The sequence below is a fragment of the Suricata suricatta genome, chromosome 9 (genome assembly GCF_006229205.1).
Source record: "Suricata suricatta isolate VVHF042 chromosome 9, meerkat_22Aug2017_6uvM2_HiC, whole genome shotgun sequence".
Lineage (NCBI taxonomy): Eukaryota > Metazoa > Chordata > Mammalia > Carnivora > Herpestidae > Suricata > Suricata suricatta.
The window spans coordinates 74,556,326-74,576,705 of record NC_043708.1 but is presented as its reverse complement, the minus strand read 5'-3'; the positions used below and the strand labels follow the sequence as shown (position 1 = coordinate 74,576,705).

General features: G+C 42.4%; 1 protein-coding gene across 1 annotated transcript in view; it reads left to right on the top strand.

The window, feature by feature from the left end:
• Positions 1-20,380, top strand: part of RYR3 (ryanodine receptor 3) — a 349,369-nt gene that overhangs the window by 53,511 nt on the left and 275,478 nt on the right. The window contains exons 4-9 of the mRNA XM_029952228.1: positions 3,145-3,219; positions 5,297-5,375; positions 8,871-8,983; positions 9,866-9,965; positions 13,364-13,457; positions 19,243-19,317. Of these exons, the coding sequence (XP_029808088.1) occupies positions 3,145-3,219; positions 5,297-5,375; positions 8,871-8,983; positions 9,866-9,965; positions 13,364-13,457; positions 19,243-19,317 (536 nt within the window). The remainder of the gene's footprint in view (positions 1-3,144; positions 3,220-5,296; positions 5,376-8,870; positions 8,984-9,865; positions 9,966-13,363; positions 13,458-19,242; positions 19,318-20,380) is intronic.

The window sequence follows — 20,380 nt, the reverse complement described above, 5'->3', positions numbered from 1 at the left end:
AAAAAAAAAAAAGCTACACCAGTGTCCCATTTGTGGTGGAACAGTCAGTCCTAGCCATCCATAATCTGCCGGCCCTGCACCTGCACCCTCACTTTTCCCCGGGGGTTCCCTTTCATTTCATCTGACCCCAGCACTAATCAGTGAATCACCTGCTAGTCCCCATGTGCACTTCATACTTTCCACCTCCAGGCATTTGCTCCTGTGTGTTCCCTGTTCTTAGCATCATTGGTTGTCAACATTCTGACCTGTTAGGGTCTACCTTTTCGATAATGCTATCCCTCTATACCCTTTTTACTCTTTGGGTCTATTCCAATGCTCCTTGTCTTCACCTCTTTAAACAGGCAGCTTGTTTGCTATTTGCAACAGGATTTTTTTTATACATGAGTCTTTCTAGATCAATTACCAAGAAGGAGACAACATGGCATATGGTTAAATCCCAACCTGTGCTTGGAACCTCTGTGACTTTGAGCAAGTTACCTCACTTCTTAAAGCCTCAGTTTTCATTGCTGAAAAATGGAGATAATTACTATAGTTACTCCACAGCACAACTGCAAGGCTAAAATGAGATAGTTCACATATAACACTTTGCATAGTTCTGTGTCTGCTGTATGCTTAGTGCTCATTAAATCCCTGCTGTATCAATTCACCTTCCTTTAAGAGCTGAGGAAGTATCTTTCTCTCCTGCTTTCCTGGTTGCTTTGTATGCTGGTTTTGTACATGGTAGGCAAATGAATATATTATAAAAACTAGAGCAAAGTGGGATCAAGTTCTGGAGTTGACCTTGAGGTCACCACCACCACCAGCCACATTGAGTTGTATGATATATGGCAAAACACTGACCCTCTTTGCTCTTCAAATTCCTCACATCATCAGTGGGGGAGATGGTTTCACCCTAGAAAAATCATGAGGACGAGCGATCATGTTCTGGAAAACACCTGTTCGTGGTGTGCCCACAGGACCTCTCACTGGGATGATGACTGTCAAAGCTTCTGCACACAGAGGGACTCTACTCTTGCCAAGCAGTGAAGCTTGATCATTCCTTAAGCAGTGGCTCTCAAAGGGTCATCCGTGGACCAGCAACATCAGTATCCTGTCCATGGGACATGTAAGAAGTGCCAGTTCGCAGGCTCCACCCCAAGCCTGGTAGAGTGAGTGCAGAGGAGTGGCTGATGATGTCCGCAGGTGGAGAGAGTCACCGCCATGGCAGAGGGAGGCCGTGGGAGGGGAAGCCTCCTGCATTCTGCACGGTGCTGCCCCATCCAGTCCCAGTGGGACACTTGGGTTTCATCTCTGCTTTCCTGTTGGCACCAGAGTAAAGGCAATGAGGGGCAGGAGATGTTTCCAACACTGTCAGAGAAGGGAGGAAACAAAAGCTCTTGAGTGCCACTTTTTGTGGGCAGCAAAGCTGGGCTCTTTTTAAGATGATTCACCAAGTCAATAGGAACAAAGACAAAGGTGTGACCCACAGTTGACACGAGGACCTGTCATTTCATCAGTACAGTTTGAGACATCTGACTGTTTTGGGAGGATACACCCACACCTGAGCGACCGTGTGCTATCAATTCACTTACAATATTGCAAGTGTACGGGGAAAATACCAGACTGCCAGGCCGTGGACATGATTGGGTATGACTAATTTTAACATTGCTGTTGATGCATTTGTAAATACAGCAACTAAAGTTAGTGCGAATGATTTTGAGAAATTCGGAAATAGTACAAAGAACATTTGATTCCTCCACGTATTAAAGTCTGGGGAGCCCTTAAATATCTTAAATATCTCTGTCATTGTGAGGAATGTGCAGCCACATTCATATATACTTATCAGCTTTTTTAAAAACATGATACCCCGTCTATCATTTTTCTTTTCTTTAGGCTCCTGGTATGACATGAAAAATTATCTCTTTGACAGAGCGATTCTTTTAATCCAAATAGAGTTGGAATAAAATGACTCTAGACCTTATTATTCAGACCTGTGCCTTCTCTGCATACCACCAGTTTTCCCCTTCTCTACTCACTGCTCTGAGGGGAGGGGAGGCACACGAGAGGAGGAGACCCCAAACTAGCCGCTGGGGCTGCTCCTGGGCAGGTCTAAATAAAATTCGATGCCTAAGAAGTATTCTTGGCATATAGAAGGAAAATGTTAGAATTTCTCTTGATGGTTCATTGTTATCTCAGTCTTTGGATGCTTGTGCATATTGAGGGATGGGGTCCTATGCTAAAACATTTTTTCCTAAGGGATATGTTTGATCAAAATTACCTGACTGTGTCTGAGGGCAGGGTAACAGGATGGGGAAGAGATTTAGGTAAAAGCTTGAAAAAGTAGGCACCAATAAATTCTAGGATTTCTTTGTACATTTCAGTTTTTCCATATTACCAACTCAGGAATAACGACAATAAATAATAGCTTTGTCTCATATCATGTACTGTTTGGTTCAGACAGTGGTTGGTGAATCAGACAGAGGAAGGGAAAAAGAGTCAGACACGGTGGCTTTATGTTGAGTTGTCTCTTTGCTCATGCCTTTTCCACTGTGAGAGGCCACTGAGTGAACAGCCAAAGTAGTTACCTGGGGAGGCAGAGAAAGTGACTGAGATGGTCCTTCAACTGATGGGTCTATTTCTGCATTGCTGGTTGCCCTTTGAAAGTCCTGGATTCCAGAGCCATCCAGAATGGTGAGATCTGGTAAATAGGACCCATTTAAGTGATTGGGCAGAAGGCCACGTGTCTTGAAAGGAAAAGACCACAGGGCCCAGAATGCGACCACATGCCCTAGGCTATAGTTACATCACGTTTGTTTCTCTCTCTCACTCTGAATGCTTCTGAGAAGTTTCAAAGGAAGGTAAGCAGTATCTATCTCATTTACATGCTTCTCTGGTAGAACAGCTCGGGTTTCTGCTGATCCTGGGCAGGGGACCTTTCCGAGAAGAGGTGTGGCCCCACACGCCCTCTCCCAAGGATGTTGCATGGCTGTGGTCACCAGTGTCCCCCTCGCCCATAGGCTGGCCACTCGCTTCTAGAATGAGTTCTTGGGGAGCTTTGCAATGGGTCTTTCCTTTGTAGTCTGTCTTCCAGAATTCTTGTCCTGCTTTGCTCTAGAGGGGCCACAAGAGGCCCGTGCTGACATTCTTCCTTGTCCTTTCCCACAGGCAGCACAAGGGGGTGGCCACAGGACACTGCTGTATGGCCACGCGATTCTCCTGCGGCACTCCTTCAGCGGAATGGTAAGCACATCCGGATGTCTGCTTCCGCCATTTGAGGAGGAGGGAAAAGATGAAGAGGGGAGGAAGTATAGGAAACCAACAAGCATCTAGATTACATTACCAGCACAAGATTTGGAATGTAAATAATTAGAGCACATTATTGCTTTGCATTCTTTTCATATGACTTACTCATTTTGGAATTACGTATTTGCCTAATGTCTGACCGCCCTCCTCCCCACTCCAGGAAAAAAGAGACTGTGTCTTTTATTTTTTAATTAACTAAACCTAACCCTACCAAGGACAGTGCCCCATACTAGATGCTCAATAAATATTTGTTCCATTAATGAAGAAATAAACCATGAAATAATTCCTTAAATATAAAAGGATAACCAGCACAGAATAAAAATCCATCAAATGAGATATTATGAAATTTCTACTCTGGCAAGCTAAAGGAAATGGGATGATATCCCTTGCCTTCAGTCCTGGAATAATTGGAAAGTACCATGTTAATCCCGAGGCCGTAGGAAGATAAGGTGCAAAGCCATCACAGAATGCTCATTGAGCTGTAACTAATTCAGGGTCTAGAACCAGAACTAACCCAAATGGTAACTTGAGAAGAAGTGTTCACGTTTTAAGTAAATATAATTAGTAAAATAGAGCTACTGTGGAGCTCTTGCAGTGCATGTTAAGGAGACTATCATGATCTCTGTTGAGTGTAACCCGGGCCAGCTCTAATCCTCTTTGCTTCCATCTCTGTATCTCTCATCATCACCTACTATCAGGGTAAGGAAGGCTTGCCTTCTTTCTCTGGCCCTGGTGGAAAACGTTACATTAATTCAAGGTTTCATTTTCACACATTTACACCTGCAGTATATGCTGTGCAGTTCATCTCAGAGCTCCAACTGTCAGATTGGCAGCAAGAGCCACAGCTGCCTCTTAAATAATTTATTTATTGCAGCTTTTTTTTTTTTTTTTCCCTCCTGAGCCCTGGTAAGAAGTTGACCTTTTCAGTCTGAACATTCATCTGTTGTAGTCTTCCATGGCAAATGACAGAACAAAAGTGACCAAATGGAAGGTTATTGGAGCAGGAGATAGGGACATTTAGAGAGTGGGGAAACTTTGTATCCTGACAATGTCTAGGACTGAGCTGAGATCATGAATCTTTCAGAACCTGGTGCTTATCCATAGGGTAAATAAAACCTTAATGCTTCTCTTTTCCTACCTACACAGATTAAACAGCACACTTCTCATGGCTTTGACAACTTGGGCTAACAGCATGGTAGAGATGTGAAGGATTATATGATTTCTTACTACATTTACTGTCCCCTGTGTCCAGAAAAACCAGTCTGATTCCAAGATCAGTCACTGTGCCTGTCAGTAAAGGAGGAAAGGAACAGGCCATGGAATTTTTTTTCCATTATTAAGTCTTATATGCACATGTATTTTTATAATCGGGAAAATAAAAACTTCTACACATTAAGAAGTTCTAGAACTCATGGAAAGCTTGAAAACCAAAATAAATAGAAGTAGGGGAATCATCATGATCCCCCCCGCTTCACTGTCCAAAGAGAACTTCAGATATCATTTTGGTGTAATTCTTGTTAGCCTAGTTGCCAGGCATCCAAATTGTGTGTACCTGTTAACTGTGCAAATGTACTGTTTTGCATATGTTCCATGCTGTTAAATACTCTTGATAAATACTAATGGTAACATATTTCATAAAATGAAGGACAAAAGTTTATTAACCCTTCCATTAATGTTGGTTGTAGATGTTCCATTTATATTGTCTCCAATTTAAACGTTTTTCAGTACTTAGAACCATAGCATATTATCAAATATGTTTGAAATATTTCAGACTTATATCTATAGCACGTAGTCCTAGAAGTTAAATCACTGGGTCACCAGAGAAGAACATCTTTGAGATTTTTAAATATATGATTAAAAGTATGTTTCAAATGTGTTGCACCATTGAATACAGCAAACAAGCCCTGTATACAGTAGCTAGTATTGAAATTGACAACCGGAAGCCAACTAGTGGTGAGATGCCAAGACCTGATAGAAGAGTAGAACTTCACTAGCATCTACTCTTGTTTCACAGTATCTAACATGTTTGACCACATCAAGATCCCAGACAGATAAACTCGCCTTTGATGTAGGTCTACGGGAACATGCAACAGGTAAGTCAATGTTTCCAGATCTCCTGCTCACTGGGGTCTCAGGCTAAGGGCCTTTGAGAAGGATACTGAATATGTTCTTCATTTGGAATTCTAAACCAATCAACCAGTGGGGTCAAGAAATAGGTCTGATAAAATTTAGGGGAATAAGAAAGAACGTGTGATGGAGACATAGAAACTAAGAATGAAGGATAACGCTTTCGCCACAGCCATATAATTTGGGAAACACTGGCTTTTTTGTGTTGTTTTGTTTTGAGGTCAGTCAGAAGTATTGACAGGAGACTGATGCTAAGAAAGGTGATAACCAGGATGATACAGATTCTCTCTGGAAACCAGAAATGAAGAAGAGAGGACCACTGTAACTATACATACTTAAACAGTTATGGTATCAGAAGGGTCTGACTTGATGTGAGTCCATGGACCAGTGGAGCAGCGGGATAGAAGCTGAAAGGAGGCACATATCACCCCAATGAAGAAAACCACTTTGCAATATGTGCAATTATCCAGCAACATAACAGCTGGTGCTGGGGTACACGGTGCTCTGTGTGGCTGGAGATGTACCTAGGTAGTCTGACCATCCATCGATGGCAATGTATATGGAATTTCTCCTCCATTTACAGGTTGGACTATATATCAACCAGGATTCTTGGTTGCAAATGGCAGAAATTAATTCAGGTTAAACTCAAACTGAATGAGAATTGCTAGAAGGTTAGATAGAACCTGTTCTAAAGCAGAAGCCCCAGGCCTGGGAAAAGGGTAGGAACAAAGGCCAGAGAAGAGATGACATCTTAGGTCACACCGCAGGAAGACTCTAATTTGAATACAATCTCTAATATCCTGACAGGGCGTTTCATTGTTGGCAGCCAAGGACAAAAGTCCATGTTGTTCCAAAATTATGTCAGTTCCTAAAGGAATGATCTAGATTGTCTGATTTTACAGATGATCTAGAAAAAATATCTTTGCCATCTTTGCATCATACTCAGGGGTGTCTGATAATTCCTGAGAAGCCCTGCCTCTCCACTTGTTCTCATTTTTGTACAAAGCAGAAGAGTGGGTTCCATTCTGTTTTTTCCATTAAAATGAGATCCTATTTGCATTTGACTTGAGGTTGCTTTGTTTTCATCTAAAGTGTTATTCTTAAAATATAATTTCCTCTAAGGTGTCATCAGCCTTTGCTGACAGTTACAAAATGAGCGAAATGCCACACTCACTGATTGTAAGTTGGCCACTAAATATAAATCAGCTGTCAGTCTTGGAGCATGTAATCAGGAAAGCCCTATACGTTCTTTCGATTGACATTGGTAGAATGACTTTAGACTTTTTGAGAGAATTGTTTGCTTTATTTTCTGTGACCCAATCACTCATTCATTTCAAACTGTCCTATAGACCTGAAACTTTCCCCTGATCAGATTCAATCATATTAGCCGTTGTGTCAGTGTCTTCTAGAAACATTCACCATCATCTGGGAAATTCCCTTTAACTCTCCTAGATTGCATGTTTCCTGGATCTCATGTTTTTCTCCCTCGTTGGTTTACTACCTCACTTTGGTGGAGTCCATTATCCAGTAGCTTTTACAGAAAAGATCCATGGGAGGTAAATCATCATCTAAAAAGTTTAAATCAAACTTCACAAGTAATTCATAGTATTCTATACTGGAAATAAATTTTTTCCTCTGCTTCTTGAAGGCTTTCTTCAATTTCTTCTAGCTTATTGTCTGGCTATTGAGATACCTACATTCTGATTCCCAATCCTTTGTGTATGACCTGTTTATATTTTCTAAGAACTATTTAGATCTCTTTTGCCCTTATGTGTAAAATTCCACAATGATGTGTCTGGGCATGGATCCTTTTTCTTCCAAGTCTCAGAAGAATGGACCCTGGTATGGGTCTCTCTTCACTGTGATTGGCACTCTGTGGGCCTTTACAATCTGAATGCTTGCCTTCCAGCTTTGAAGAATGTTTAAGACTATTTCTTTGTTAATTCCTCATTTTGTTTTCTGTTCCTGGTTTCTGCAAATCCTCTAGATTGGTTTTCTGAGTATCTCTTTACTCCTATTTCGAATCTGTTTCTCATCATTCTTTTTGGGAGATTTTTTTCAACTGTATCCTATAACTCTATTGTTTCTTTCTCTCGTTTTCAGGATCCAAGAGTTTTTTCCAAAGGGATCATTCATGGACACCTTCATTGCTGTTTCATGAATGAAACTTTCTCTTATCTCTCTGAGATTATTAAGTGACTTTTAAAAGTTTTCTTTGGCTCTCCATAATCTTTGTTTTCTCAAGTCCCTTTCCCGTGTTTATTTAGTTCTTCTCATTCATGTTTGTCACCTGGCTCAGATGTCAGGTGATCCTGGGTCTCCATGTTTAGATCAAGGCAGTAAAAGCTGATGGAAGCCCTGAGTATGTGGCTGTTGCTTGCCATCTGTTAATCCTCACTTTTGGGTAATCTGTCAAGGACTAGACATTTCACTGGAGATGTGCAGACAATAGTATGTTTTATCTTGGGTGGTGTGGCTTTCCTAAAGAGGAATTCATGAATTTGAGGTGAGGTGGAGACTTAGCATTGCAGCTGGTGTATGAGGAATAGAAGCTGAGGGAAAGGGGCTGGAGCTTTACTAATCAGGGCATAACATGATAATGATTCTCGATTTTTAGCAATGGTTTTTACTTTCTTGTTGACATTGCTTGATATTACAAAACCAGAACTTTGATGGTTGGTCATTCATGGATTTAATTCTTAGTCTTCTGTAGGGGAGAGGAGGATGGGTCATCTGGCTGTGCAGGGTAGAGAGGAGGAGACCAGAAGATAAAGAACTCCTTTATAACTTTTAGCCAGTTTTCTTGCTTTCAACCCCATAGTCTGCTGGTACTTTCACAGGTAACTTACCTCCCATTCCAGAGACTTTGGGAAATCCAAAGCAGGGATGACTTTATTTCTTGAGATCAACTTCTTCCTTTTCTTACTTTCTTGAAGACTCAAGTGTTAGCTTCTCTTCACTGAAAACCTCTGTCTGCTTTCCTTTTTCCAAATTGTCTGTTTTTCTCCTTCACTATCAACTTCTCAGTGGCTGTCCAAGTCTTTGTAGATTTAGGTCTTTTGAAAATCTCTGATGTTTTTAGAATTACTCATGTTTTAGTAGAATTTCATGGAGAGTGTGGCAAAAATAAAAGTGTGTAAGTAGTCAGTAGACCCATGAAGTCAATTTTTAAAGATTCGTAAATACCTATGATGAAAACATTTTTCTACATGTATTAAAAATACTCAAAGGCTTCTATAGTTTCTGACTTCCAATACTCTTCCCAAAACTCTGTTTTTTGCCACTGGAAAAAATGAAAGTGATAGACATAATCAAGCAGTATGGGGCTAAATAGAAATTGAGATCGGGGTTTTGTATATGTGTGCTTACGGGATTATTCTCAGGAGATAGGAGAATGAGAGACAGATTTAGGGACACTGGTTTCCATGAAGCAATGACTAACTCAAGGAGCATTTATGTAGGAGAAGCCTGTTGGTGGACCATACATCCTGCTTCCAAACAGAGATCTGAGGGAGAGAAAGTTCGAATTGGTGATGACCTCATCCTTGTCAGCGTGTCCTCTGAAAGATACCTGGTAAGTACCTCCTACCAGGCGTCTTTTCATTTCTAGAATATTTTCCTTTAAGAACTAATGGCCAAGGCGAACTGAGCCACAATAGGTTGGGTAGGATAAGAAATTTTTCCACAGTATACTGGAGAGATCTTGAATTCTCTCCCTTGCCACGTTGTCATGGGGCCCCAAATTTAATTGTTAGTTATCCTTTCAGATGAGGGTACTATGCCCAGAAAACTCTGCCAAAATGCCCCAGGCACTTTCTGAGAAAAACCAACATGACCTACTATTACTCTGAATTTCTCACGTGGTTTAATTCTTATCCAGAGGACCAGCTGAAAAGAACAGGATCTAGGAAAATAAGCATATGTTGGAGAAATTGAGAATTTAAGATACTCTTGGCGAATGGGATGTCACACTGGTTGAAAGATGCTGTGAGATTTTGCACCTGGGAATGAGAGTTAGGCATAGCTGACATCAAGCCCTTGGGTGTCTCAGTATCAGAGAAGTGTCAGAAGTTTGTAAGCTTCTCAACACCCATCCTGCCGGCAGATTTTACTTGGCCTAGAACAAATGCTGGAGTAAGTGTTCCCATTTGTGAATTCTCTTCTCCCATCAAGAACAGACATTTTATGACTTCCTGTTGAATCAGAGATCCAGCTGAGGGGATGAAGTCAACACTTGTCTGCCACCTCTATAGCTGAAAACTTCCTCTTCCCTGAAGGAAGTGTCCCCCTGTGAAGCCTGCTTCTAGATTGGGTACAGCAGGCTCCTGCAGGCTATGCAGAAAGAGCCTAATAATAGTGACATTCTTGAATTCAATCCTTGCAATTCTAGGTGAGCTGCTTCTGGCAGGACTGGCCCTGTTATTTAAAGGCTGTCTTGTTTCTGTTTCTGCTGCAGCATCTCTCCGTATCCAATGGGAACATACAAGTGGATGCCTCTTTTATGCAAACACTCTGGAATGTACATCCCACATGCTCAGGAAGTAGCATCGAAGAAGGTGTGCTTTTTTTAAAAAAATTTTTTTAACATTTATTCACCTTTGAGAGGCAGAGAGGCAGAGCGTGGTGGGGGGAGGCAGAGGGAGACACAGAATCGAAAGCAGGCTCCAGGCTCCAAGCTATCAGCACAGAGTCTGATGCAGGGCTCAAACCCACAAACTGTGAGATCATGACTGGAGCCCAGGTCTGCCACGGAGCCACCCAGGCACTCCAAATTTGCTTTTTTGTTATGTGCATTCAGCTGTCAGCCTTCCAGCCTGGCTTGAGCTGTATATATTGACATTTTCTGCTCCTTCCCAGCTCCTACCTAATGCCTTGCTACACAGCTAGCATTTTAGTCCACCTGAATGTCTTTCCCTGATGTGGGTAAGGATGATTTTCTGTCCTGATTTCCGATTACATGGGCATTCCTGACAACATCTTTGAATCGTGTAGAGCTCACCCTTGTTTTAGTACGTATGCATGCAGGGTTTGGATATGTGCTTTCCTTTTCCCGCTGACTTTTCCTTTTCATTTATGGTTACTAGTTTGAAGTGTATAGGCCCTGGCCACTGGGGTCTTAGAAGAGATGATTTGCCAAGGAGGTGATACTGTTACTCTTTGTCCCTAGCATGTCTCTCCAGACAGGTAGAAGAAGGACTTTCTCTATAATAAAAGTGTGTTTGGCCATTTGTTTTTTACTTGTGTTTATGGAAGCCCATTTCACAGTAACAAAATGTTCTCAGTGTTTTATTCTTCCCTTGGAACTAAGATCGTCAAAGTTTGTTCAACATATCCTATTTCTTGGAGCCAGGCAAAGTCAACGCACCTTTCACGTTTTAGAATAAATATACTGGCCTTATCTTACCTGTGGGTAATAGTACAGCTGAGCAGAATAATCAAATGCCAGTGACCTTGTAGGTTATCATATTATGTTCTAGCATCTTACAGCAAGATCAGAATTTTAAAGAAATATTCCTACCATAACTTTAGCCTGATTTTAAATCTTGAGCCCTGTATTTTCAAACTGGGAATGCCCATCTATGATAAGACGTTTGAAAAAAGAGGGAAAATAAAGGGTGTCAAGGTGCTACTTTAATTTCAGAAGGCATCATATTGTAGCTGAACAGTCAGGAAATAATGGATTTTTAACTCAGCAACTCATGAAAGGCTTTAAAAAGACAGACTAGGGGTGACTGGGTGGCTTAGTCAGTTGAGTGTCCAACTTCGGCTCAGGTCATGATCTTGCATTCGTGGGTTTGAGCCCCGTGTCGGGCTCTCTGCTGGCAGTCAGAGCCTGGAGCCTGCTTCAGATTCTGTGTCTCCCTGTCTCTCTGCCCCTCCACCTCTCATGCTCTCTCTCTCTGCCTCAAAAATAGATAAAACATTAAAAAATAAAAAGGCAGGCTCTGCTTCACCCTCTCCTTTTACACTGAAACTAACTCACCACCCTGAGTCTGTTGTTACTCCCTTTCTTTCAGGAATCAAGAAGCTCTGGGGTTCAATCTTCCTCAAGGAGGAGTGTTGGCTCCATCTTCCCCATGTAAAATTTTTTGTTCGCACCATAGGAAGAAAATTATTTCCCAGTCACAACTGACAACTTGTGGAGATTAATTAAGGAATGTTTGCAAATCACGTCAGAAAGGTCCTTATCAAAGTTGTGAGTGCCCTTGTAATTTAGCCTGGATAGCTCATCACCTGAGTCATCTGGCCCTGCAGAAATGCCCTCTCAGTGTCCCCTGGTGAGAAGCCCACTTCAGCCCTGAGAGCATAAGTGATCCTCCTCATGACCCGCCTTTCCTGAATATTGCCTGATATATTTCAATTAGGAAGAGCCACGAGGCGCCAGCACTTGGCGGTCTTCTCTGTGTGAATAGAATATTGATTGGAGGAGCCTGAGGACTGCAAACGATGGGTCCAGATGGGATGTGGCCTCACCACCATGAGATGACAGAGTTTAATGAAGAGCATGATCATGGAAGATTTTAATTTTTCTAAATAAATTGGCTGTTAAGATTTCTCCTACAGTATATCATGAATTATTTGAATGCAAAAAAAGGTGATGCAAGTGAAACTCTTAGTACAGTAAGGTAGAGGAAAATTGGGAAGGGATTTGTGAATATTCAAGGCAAGTTTAAGAAGAACTTGCCTCACATGGCTAAAAAACAAACTATGGAATATCGCACTGTCCCTGTACGAGAAGCACTGATAAACAGCCCTTTCTTCTCTGGCATGATTTCTTATTCTTAGTGTTAATTCAACAACCAGAATACTTTGGTAGCTCCTACTATGATCTAGCTGTGTCATTTTTTTTTAAAGTCCTGATGCAGACATTGAGCATGTTAAATCCATATGTCTCCTGAGATCAGAGTAGTCTAGAGCATTTTTTATGCAAAGTGATAACAGATTGACAAATTCTGTTTTCCTCATACAAGGTAAACCTCAGACTGGAGTCCTGCTCCTAGGATGTTCTTTGAATTAAGGCACAGAATTGATTTGAAGACTAATGGGTCATCATGTCTTTGAAGCTCATTGTTTCCCACACATATTGGAACTCCATGGCTATTGAGATTGTTTATGCTGAAAGTGAAGTGCTTATTGGTAGTGGCTCATCCATTGTGGGATACTGGAATGTCATGTTGCCTCCCCTTAATGCTGTGGGATGGGTCTCCAGGTTTGAACTGTGTCTGTTAAATGCATTTGAAAGCCAGTTTCCCCTACAACAGCACTTAACAGTTTGCTGACCTCCTTCCCAGCATCCTCTCTATTCCCCATGACTGCAATTTGATTGGTATTTGGCCACAAAACAGACACATCAAGATTGTAAGAGCTTTTCCAGGAATTTTGTGTTGGATGTATTTTCATCCTGAGCAACTCAAAAATCCTTCCCTTCCTAATACGAGCAACATAATTTTCCTTATAATCTCAATCGACACTTTTCACCCTACATTTTAATGTTGGACTTGCTCATCTCTGAAATTCTATTTAACTTTCAACGTTGGAATTGTTTTGACTTTACTGGGGTGCCTGGGTGGCTTGGTTGAGCCTCTGACTTTCTTGATTTTGGCTTGGGTCATCATCCCAGGGTCATGGGACTGATCCCCATGTGGAGCTCTGTGCTGAATGTGGAGCCTACTTGGGAGTCTGTCTGTCTGTCTGTCTGTCTCTCTGCCCCTCTCCCCACCTGTTTGCAGTCTCTCTCTGTCTCTCAAATAAAAAAAGAATTATTTTGATTTTCTTGTCTTTTCTTCCTGAGGCCAAAATTTGTGGAATCTGTCATTTTGCAAATGCTTCTTTCTTGGAATTTTCCATAAGTGAAATGGTGATTTCCTCCCTGCATGAGTTTACTCTTTTTAAACCTAGTGTTCTCATTATTAAATTTCCCATCAGTTCATAGTAGAATCTCATTCTCTCACAGGATACCTACTCGGTGGGCATGTTGTACGTCTCTTCCATGGTCATGATGAGTGTTTGATGATACCATCTACAGACCAGAATGACTCCCAGCACCGGTAAGCCGATAGCATCAGCCGCCTGCTAGCTGTCCCCAACCTCGGGTGACTCAGGCTCAGACTAATCCACAGATGGGTTCGTAAGTGTTGGTCAGTGGACATCGACTGTACCCAGCCATGGGATGGAGTTTGTAACACAGGAATGGCAGTGCCCTGGAGCTCGAGCACAGGGGCCCTGGACACACATGCTGCTGCTTAGGCAAGCAGTTCTGTCACACTTTCCAGTACCTCCATTTTCTTTGAGTGCTTCTCTGAGGAGTTTCTGGTAGCATTCATTGTCGACTGAAGCACTCACCAATTATTATAGTAAGTTTGTGCATTTAAGCAAGTCATTCACCAGGCTCTTCAAAGGCCGATCATCTCTCTCTTTTTTTTTTTTTAAATGTTTTATTTAGTTTTTTGATACAGAGAGAGACAGAGCATGAGAAGGGGAGGGGCAGAGAGAGAAGGAGACACAGAACCAGAAGCAGGCTCCAGGCTCTGAGCGGTCTGTACAGAGCCTGACGCGGGGCTCAAACCCACGAATGTGAGATCTGACCTGAGCCGAAGTCGGAGGCCCAACCGACTGAGCCACCCAGGCGCCCCCGATCATCTCTCTTTTTCCCCTCTCCTGTGCTAAGTGAGTCAGGTGGAGTTTGGTGATTTAATTTTGCCTGTTACCAAATAGGATTAGAGAAACCAAATACCAGTAACCAACAGTGCTAGATTCAGCAGGGATGGTGCCAAGGGACGCATGTAGAGGAGACTTCAGAGGGTGAGACTGTCTGTGGTCCTCTGCTTAACTCTCAACAAATGCTTTTCAAAAATTCAAAACCAAGAGATAGAAGATACTAATCCAGGTCTTAAATTCATGCTGAAGTGTTCCTTGGTAGCCTGTTGATCATCAAAGGAACAGAGCACAAAATCCTTGGCTCCATAACTATAGGAATGTGATACATAGTTAAAAGAATAAAATTGGATCTGAATTAGGTGGAGTTTGTGACAGCAGTGGGGGTGAATTCCCAGTGGTAATACATTCTTGGTTTTTGTGTAATGCCTGTAGGACCTTGTTAACCGCATTTCTTTTACCTCATTTGACATATGGGATCACATCCTCACAACTAAGAGACCCTCGAGGTCAGGCTCTTGCCAAAGGTCACATACCAGCCCCTTTCAGGTGGCAGCCTAGAAGCCAGGCTTCTGACACTCCCACCAGGGCTTGTTCCTGATCCGATGAACTAAAAGGACCTTTGGGAGCAGAGCAGTGTGCTCAAACATGTTAATGGATGTCTTAGAAACCATGCATCAGCAGTACGTATCCCTATTGTGCTGAATCTCTTCCTACTTGCTCTGTCCTCTGAATATCTCTCCATGGGAACCAGATGTGACCCAGAACACTGTCTAGGATACATCATAAAGTACAGACCTATTTAATTCACTCACTTCCTCCCTAGCACTGGTCCAGTTAACTGACCGTTATCTCTGAGGTAGGGCATTAGACTGACCTAATTTCCTTAGAATTAAGGATTCCCTACACTAAATAATGTCATGTGATCCTGTGCAATTGTGATTTTCTTTTTCTTCTTTTCAAACAGTAAAATGAGGCAATAGCCTAGGAACTGTCTTTTTAATATCTTATTCTGCAGTAAAGGGAAGATTTGCAGGTGGATGAAGACCTGAAGATTTATGAGTTTTGCTGTTAGCTACCTCAGAGAGAACACATCTGAACTCACTAGTTCTTTCTTTGTATTCCAATTCTTCTTGAAAGGGCAGGAATTTGGGGGGGGGAATGAAATAACCTGGTGCATGACCCTTGATCCACCCTCCCTCCCCCCACCTGTCATTAAATTTGAACTAAATTAGAAGCAGTCTGGGTAGAAACTCTACTTGGGTGGATAAGCTCACCATTTGGTGGCCATTCCTGTGAAGTACTTCAATAAGAGCCTGACAAAAAGGAAAGGCTGCCCAAATACTTGAAAGGAGGTGCCAGGGAGAGTGAAATAGATGGATAGGGATTTCCCAAGTGCCTGAAGCAGGCATGCATCCCACCACTGAAATAAGACAAAGGTGACCTTCCCTTGGCTGAGGATTCCACAGGATCTAATATGTATTGGGAGGGGGTCGATTTACAGATAAAAATAAAAAGCCTTATTCCTTTCCTTTAAAGGAAGCAGGAAGGGCTTGAGACTTTGTAAGGAAGCAGCTACTCATTCTACTACAACCTGAGTTTCTGTATCAGCAGGTCTCAATCAAAAGAGGATGCAGCCTCTTCATTGTCTCGTGTAGTCAGGAAATGCCTCAGAAGTGGCCAGTTTGGCCAGGAATACTGAAATCTGGGAGACAACAAAGGAATAGGCAATCAAGAGCACACTCACACAAAAAGACTTCAGCAGCCATTAAGGCATGCAGGTGATTCCAGAGTGAGGGGGCTGACTTTGCAGAGGAAATCATTTCTATTCCTTCTAATGCCTGAAAGCGCCAGGCCGGGTAGGGTAACAATCTAGCGTTCTGAGCTCTGGTCTTTGGCTGTGTCTCTGGCTTGTCAAGCACCCTGGGGTACATCACTTAACCTATGGAAGCCGAGGCTGAACTGTCAGCCACGCTTTCAGAGCACTTCAGCTCACCACCCACTCTACACCTCCCCGTGGGTAATTGTCTTAGAGAACAGGGACAGGGTGTCTCCACCTCTGTAACCTTAAGAGATTAAATGGAGCAGGAGGCCCTCAAGTTTCCCAGGTGGGAGGGACTAACCTTCCTGAATCCTTCAGATGTCAGAGGGAGAGAAGTCTCTAAACCTGTGACCTGGGGTGAGCTGCTCCCCCTCTTCACCTGAGAGACTCTTCCAGTCCTGAGCGGGGAGGCACATGAGTGAAAACCTCAGCAAGTGTGCATGACTAGGAGGTCAGTGCAATGCCATTACCACTCTAAGCCTGGCACAGAGACACCAGGGCAGTTAGGGCTCTCAAGTCACACAGGGTCTCTTTCTTAATAATTACTATGTGTTTCCTGCCTGATTCCATGTACATTTGTACAAGGTTCAGAATGTGTTCTGCAATCCTGCCACCCAGAGGGAATGTAATGTTTCATTGTTTCTGTGCCATGCAGTGTGTTTTTCTATGTATGATATAAAATCTGTATTTTTTTAAAGAAATTAAGTTTATTTATTTAGAGAGAGAGAACATAAGTGGGGGAGCAACAGAAAGAGAGGAACTGAATCCCAAGCAGATTTCATGTTTTCAGTGCAGAGCCCAATGTAGGGCTCGAATTCACAAACCGTGAGATTATGACCTCACCCAAAATCAAGAATTGGATGTTTAACCGATGGAGTCACCCAGGCACCCTGTAAACATCAGTATTTAAACAAAATTTGGATGTGTGCCTGGGTGACTCCATCGGTTAAGCGTCGGACTTCAGCTCAGGTCATGATTTCACAGTTTGTGAGTTCGAGGCCCCCATGTCAGGCTCTGTGCTGACGGCTCAGAGCCTGGAGCCTGTTTCAGATTCTGTGTCTCTCTCTGCCCCTTCCCTGCTCACTGTCTCTTTCTGTCTCAAATGTAAACGTTAAAAAAATAAGTTTTTTGAATAAATTCACACTGCACGGTATTCTGTATATCTATGGACATATTTGTGCACGTTCTTTACTTTAAAAAAACACATTACCTTCTCACAATAATTCTGGGACTTAAGTCCAAAATTAGGCTCATTTTATACATAAAAAGCTCAGTACAGAGCTGTGAAGGGACTTGACAAGGTCACACACCTAAGGGAGTCAGGTGGAGGTCTGCCCAACTCACAAGTCGCTATTTTCAACCAGCTCATTATTATATTACTTATTCAGATAAAAAATAATAATTACACATTTTCCCCTCACCTCTATCGATTATCTGTTGTCTCAAAATCTAGATCAAGATCCTTGGGTGGCTTGAGTGATTCAGTTGTATTATAGACAAATCTTCTGTGGTGGAGGGTAGGATTTTAAATTAGTGCAATGAAATGCAGTTAAGTGACCAGTCTTGATCTAAGGTCACAAGATTCTCAGAAAGAGCTTGGATTCAGTGTACCAGGTAATCTGGGACCACTCTTCATGAGACATACTCTTCAACAAGGATAGTTCACTTACATGGGTAGATTGGTCCCTTTAGGATGGATTGAAAAATGAAGTTTACTAATCATCCAATAAGCAACAGGCAAACCCAAATCAAAAGACATTTCACAGAATACCTGGCCACTACTCCTCAAAATTGCTCCAGCTCCAGCAGGTCCAGGGCTCCCTGAAGGATGGACGGTGTTGGCGACGGGGGAGGGAATGAGAGAGCTGCGAGATTCTTTCTGATCACCCACCAGGCAGGCATTTCAACACTGACCTGAGAGTCAACTTTATTTATGGAAAAAAAATGTATGGGGCCAGCACAGAAGTGGCATTTGCCTTAGACGATGATTTCTGATGACAAATTTCCTTGGTATCTAAAAATTTCCCAGAACATAGATCGATAGAAGACTCATGCATAATCTTTATCAACAGTGATTGATGTAGGTGACTTAGATGCTATCATATGAGGAAGGAATGTATCCTTAGCATTTAGATACGAGACAATGTTTTTAGCATAGTAAAGGCAAAAGTTAGTTCTTTGTGAACAGGGGTCAATAGTCTGTTTGCTTAAGGGGAAAGTATAAGAAAAATAAGATTCTCAGGAAATGCCATGTTTGCTCCCATAAACACAAAAGATGAAATTCCTATAGTAAGTTCCTTCACAAGGTGCAGTCTGCATATTTTACAATAAGGGGCAAGTCACTCCCAATACCAATCAGCAAGGTGCCTTGGGGGATGGTGCTCAAAAAATAATTGAGCAGGATGTAGACATCAGTCACCATCTGATGGTGGGAGGCCATGCAAAACCCACCTTAACCTCACAAGGAGTATTCTCAACTTAATGAGTTGAGAAATGGCTCCCAACCATGGAGGGACTAAGAACAGGCCAAAGGAAACAAGGGAGACAGGACAGCAAAAGACATCGTGGTATTCCTGGATCGGATCCTGGAACAAGAGAATAAATATTAATGGAAAAACTGCTGAAATCCAAGTCAAGCCTTGAGGTTAGTTGGTGAAGACATATCAATGTTGGTTTGTCAGTTTTGACAAATGTAACATGTACGTTTATGTGTAGTTGAGATAAATTAGGGGGCACTGAATGAAACTGCACTTCTTTGTACTATCTTTACAACTTTTTGTAAACCCAAAATTCCTCCAAAATAAGCATTTTATTTAAAAATACATTAAAAAATTATCTTTAACGCAGGAAAGGAGACAACAGAACAGTGATAAAATTATGCACACTATACCAATGGAGCATAAAGCTTTGTTCTGGACTTCTTAGAATAATGGAAATGAATTCATACTATCCTGTACGTGTGTTCTAGAAGTACAAATACATTTTTTAAGAGATGTAAAATGACAGCAAAGAGCTGAACCTAAAGGAATTGGAGCATTTGGTATGTGCTCTAAGGGTATGTGCTATTTTGACTGTGTGCAAATGGAGACGGTCCTTTTCATTATACCCATGATGGCACATGAGCGTTCGTTATCTGTATGAGGTGAGCAGTTCCCTCCCCAGTAGTGCCTTTTTTCCCTCCCGAGAGATTGAGACTGGGAAAGTGTGCCTCTCTTTGACTCAGACTTTTAGTTTTGCTGACTCCGCAAGGGCTTAGAGAAGCAGCAGGGTTTGAACAGTCTCTGCAGGGAGCTGTTCCCTCCCCAGTGCTGATCAGTGTCTCACTCAGAGGAGCTCATCTCCGACTCTGCTCACAGGAGGATATTCTATGAAGCGGGGGGAGCTGGAACTCGAGCCAGATCTCTGTGGAGAGTGGAACCCCTTCGGATAAGGTAACGGAGGGTCCGGGTGGTACTCTTTTCAGGATTATTTTCTTTTTCCTATACCATCCATTTTCTTAAATATTTCATTTGTTCCCTATCAGCTGGCAAACTCTCAAAAGTTCCTTGGCCCAGGGCTAGGTTTTGAAATTTTCCTGGCTTTGTTTTTAAACGACAGCAACACACACACACACACACACACACACACACACACACACACTCTCTCTCTCTCTCTCTCTCTCTCTCTCTCTCTCTCTCTCTCTCTGAAGTCAGAGGGCTCTGCTGCCGTGAACCCAGCCCCCAGGTCCTGCTGCCCTTGCAGTGACCAGGTTACAAAAGGCGAGCTTGTATTGTCTGCTGAAAGCCATCGCCGTACTCCTCCCATTTGCTTTCTTAAAGGGATTCTCTGAAACCCAGCTAGTGTTTCTCTTCTCAGTAGTTTCGTTGGCTCCAGTGGAATGTTAGCTTTAAATGACAGAACAGTAGTTGTAATGGCAGGAGGTAGAGAAGACTAAAGCATCACTGCAAATGTAGCTGTAGGAGAAACCATATTTACCTGACTTGTCAGACACAATTTTGTTCCTGGGGTAGAAGGAACAGGAGGCTGAGACTTGAGCTGTGTGCCTGAGTAAAAACATGCCGTCTCCAAACATCAAACTACAAAGCAGGATCCAGTAATCTCTGGGCTGTTATTTTGCCGAGAGGGATTGCAAGTCAGGCTAGAGATAAACTGCTTGGGATAAACGAGGAAGGAAAGGTGTTTGGTTTTCTTTCTCACTCTTTCCCACTGGCTCTCTGCTCAGTCTTTGCCTGAACATATGTTCATCATGTAAGTCTCTCTCTGGTGAGGGTATATGTCCCCAAGATGGTCTTCAAAATAATCCATAGAGATCAGAAGAAAATATTAGAACTTACCCACAAAGATGAAATTGAAATTTTTTACTGAGAAACTCTTGAGAAGTTTCTGGTTTAAAGAATACTGGTTTTAAGGAGCACCCACTTGTTAGCTGGCTCGGGGCATTTGTGTTCTGTCCCAGCCCTGTTAAAATGCTTGCAATAACACACAGATGTTCTT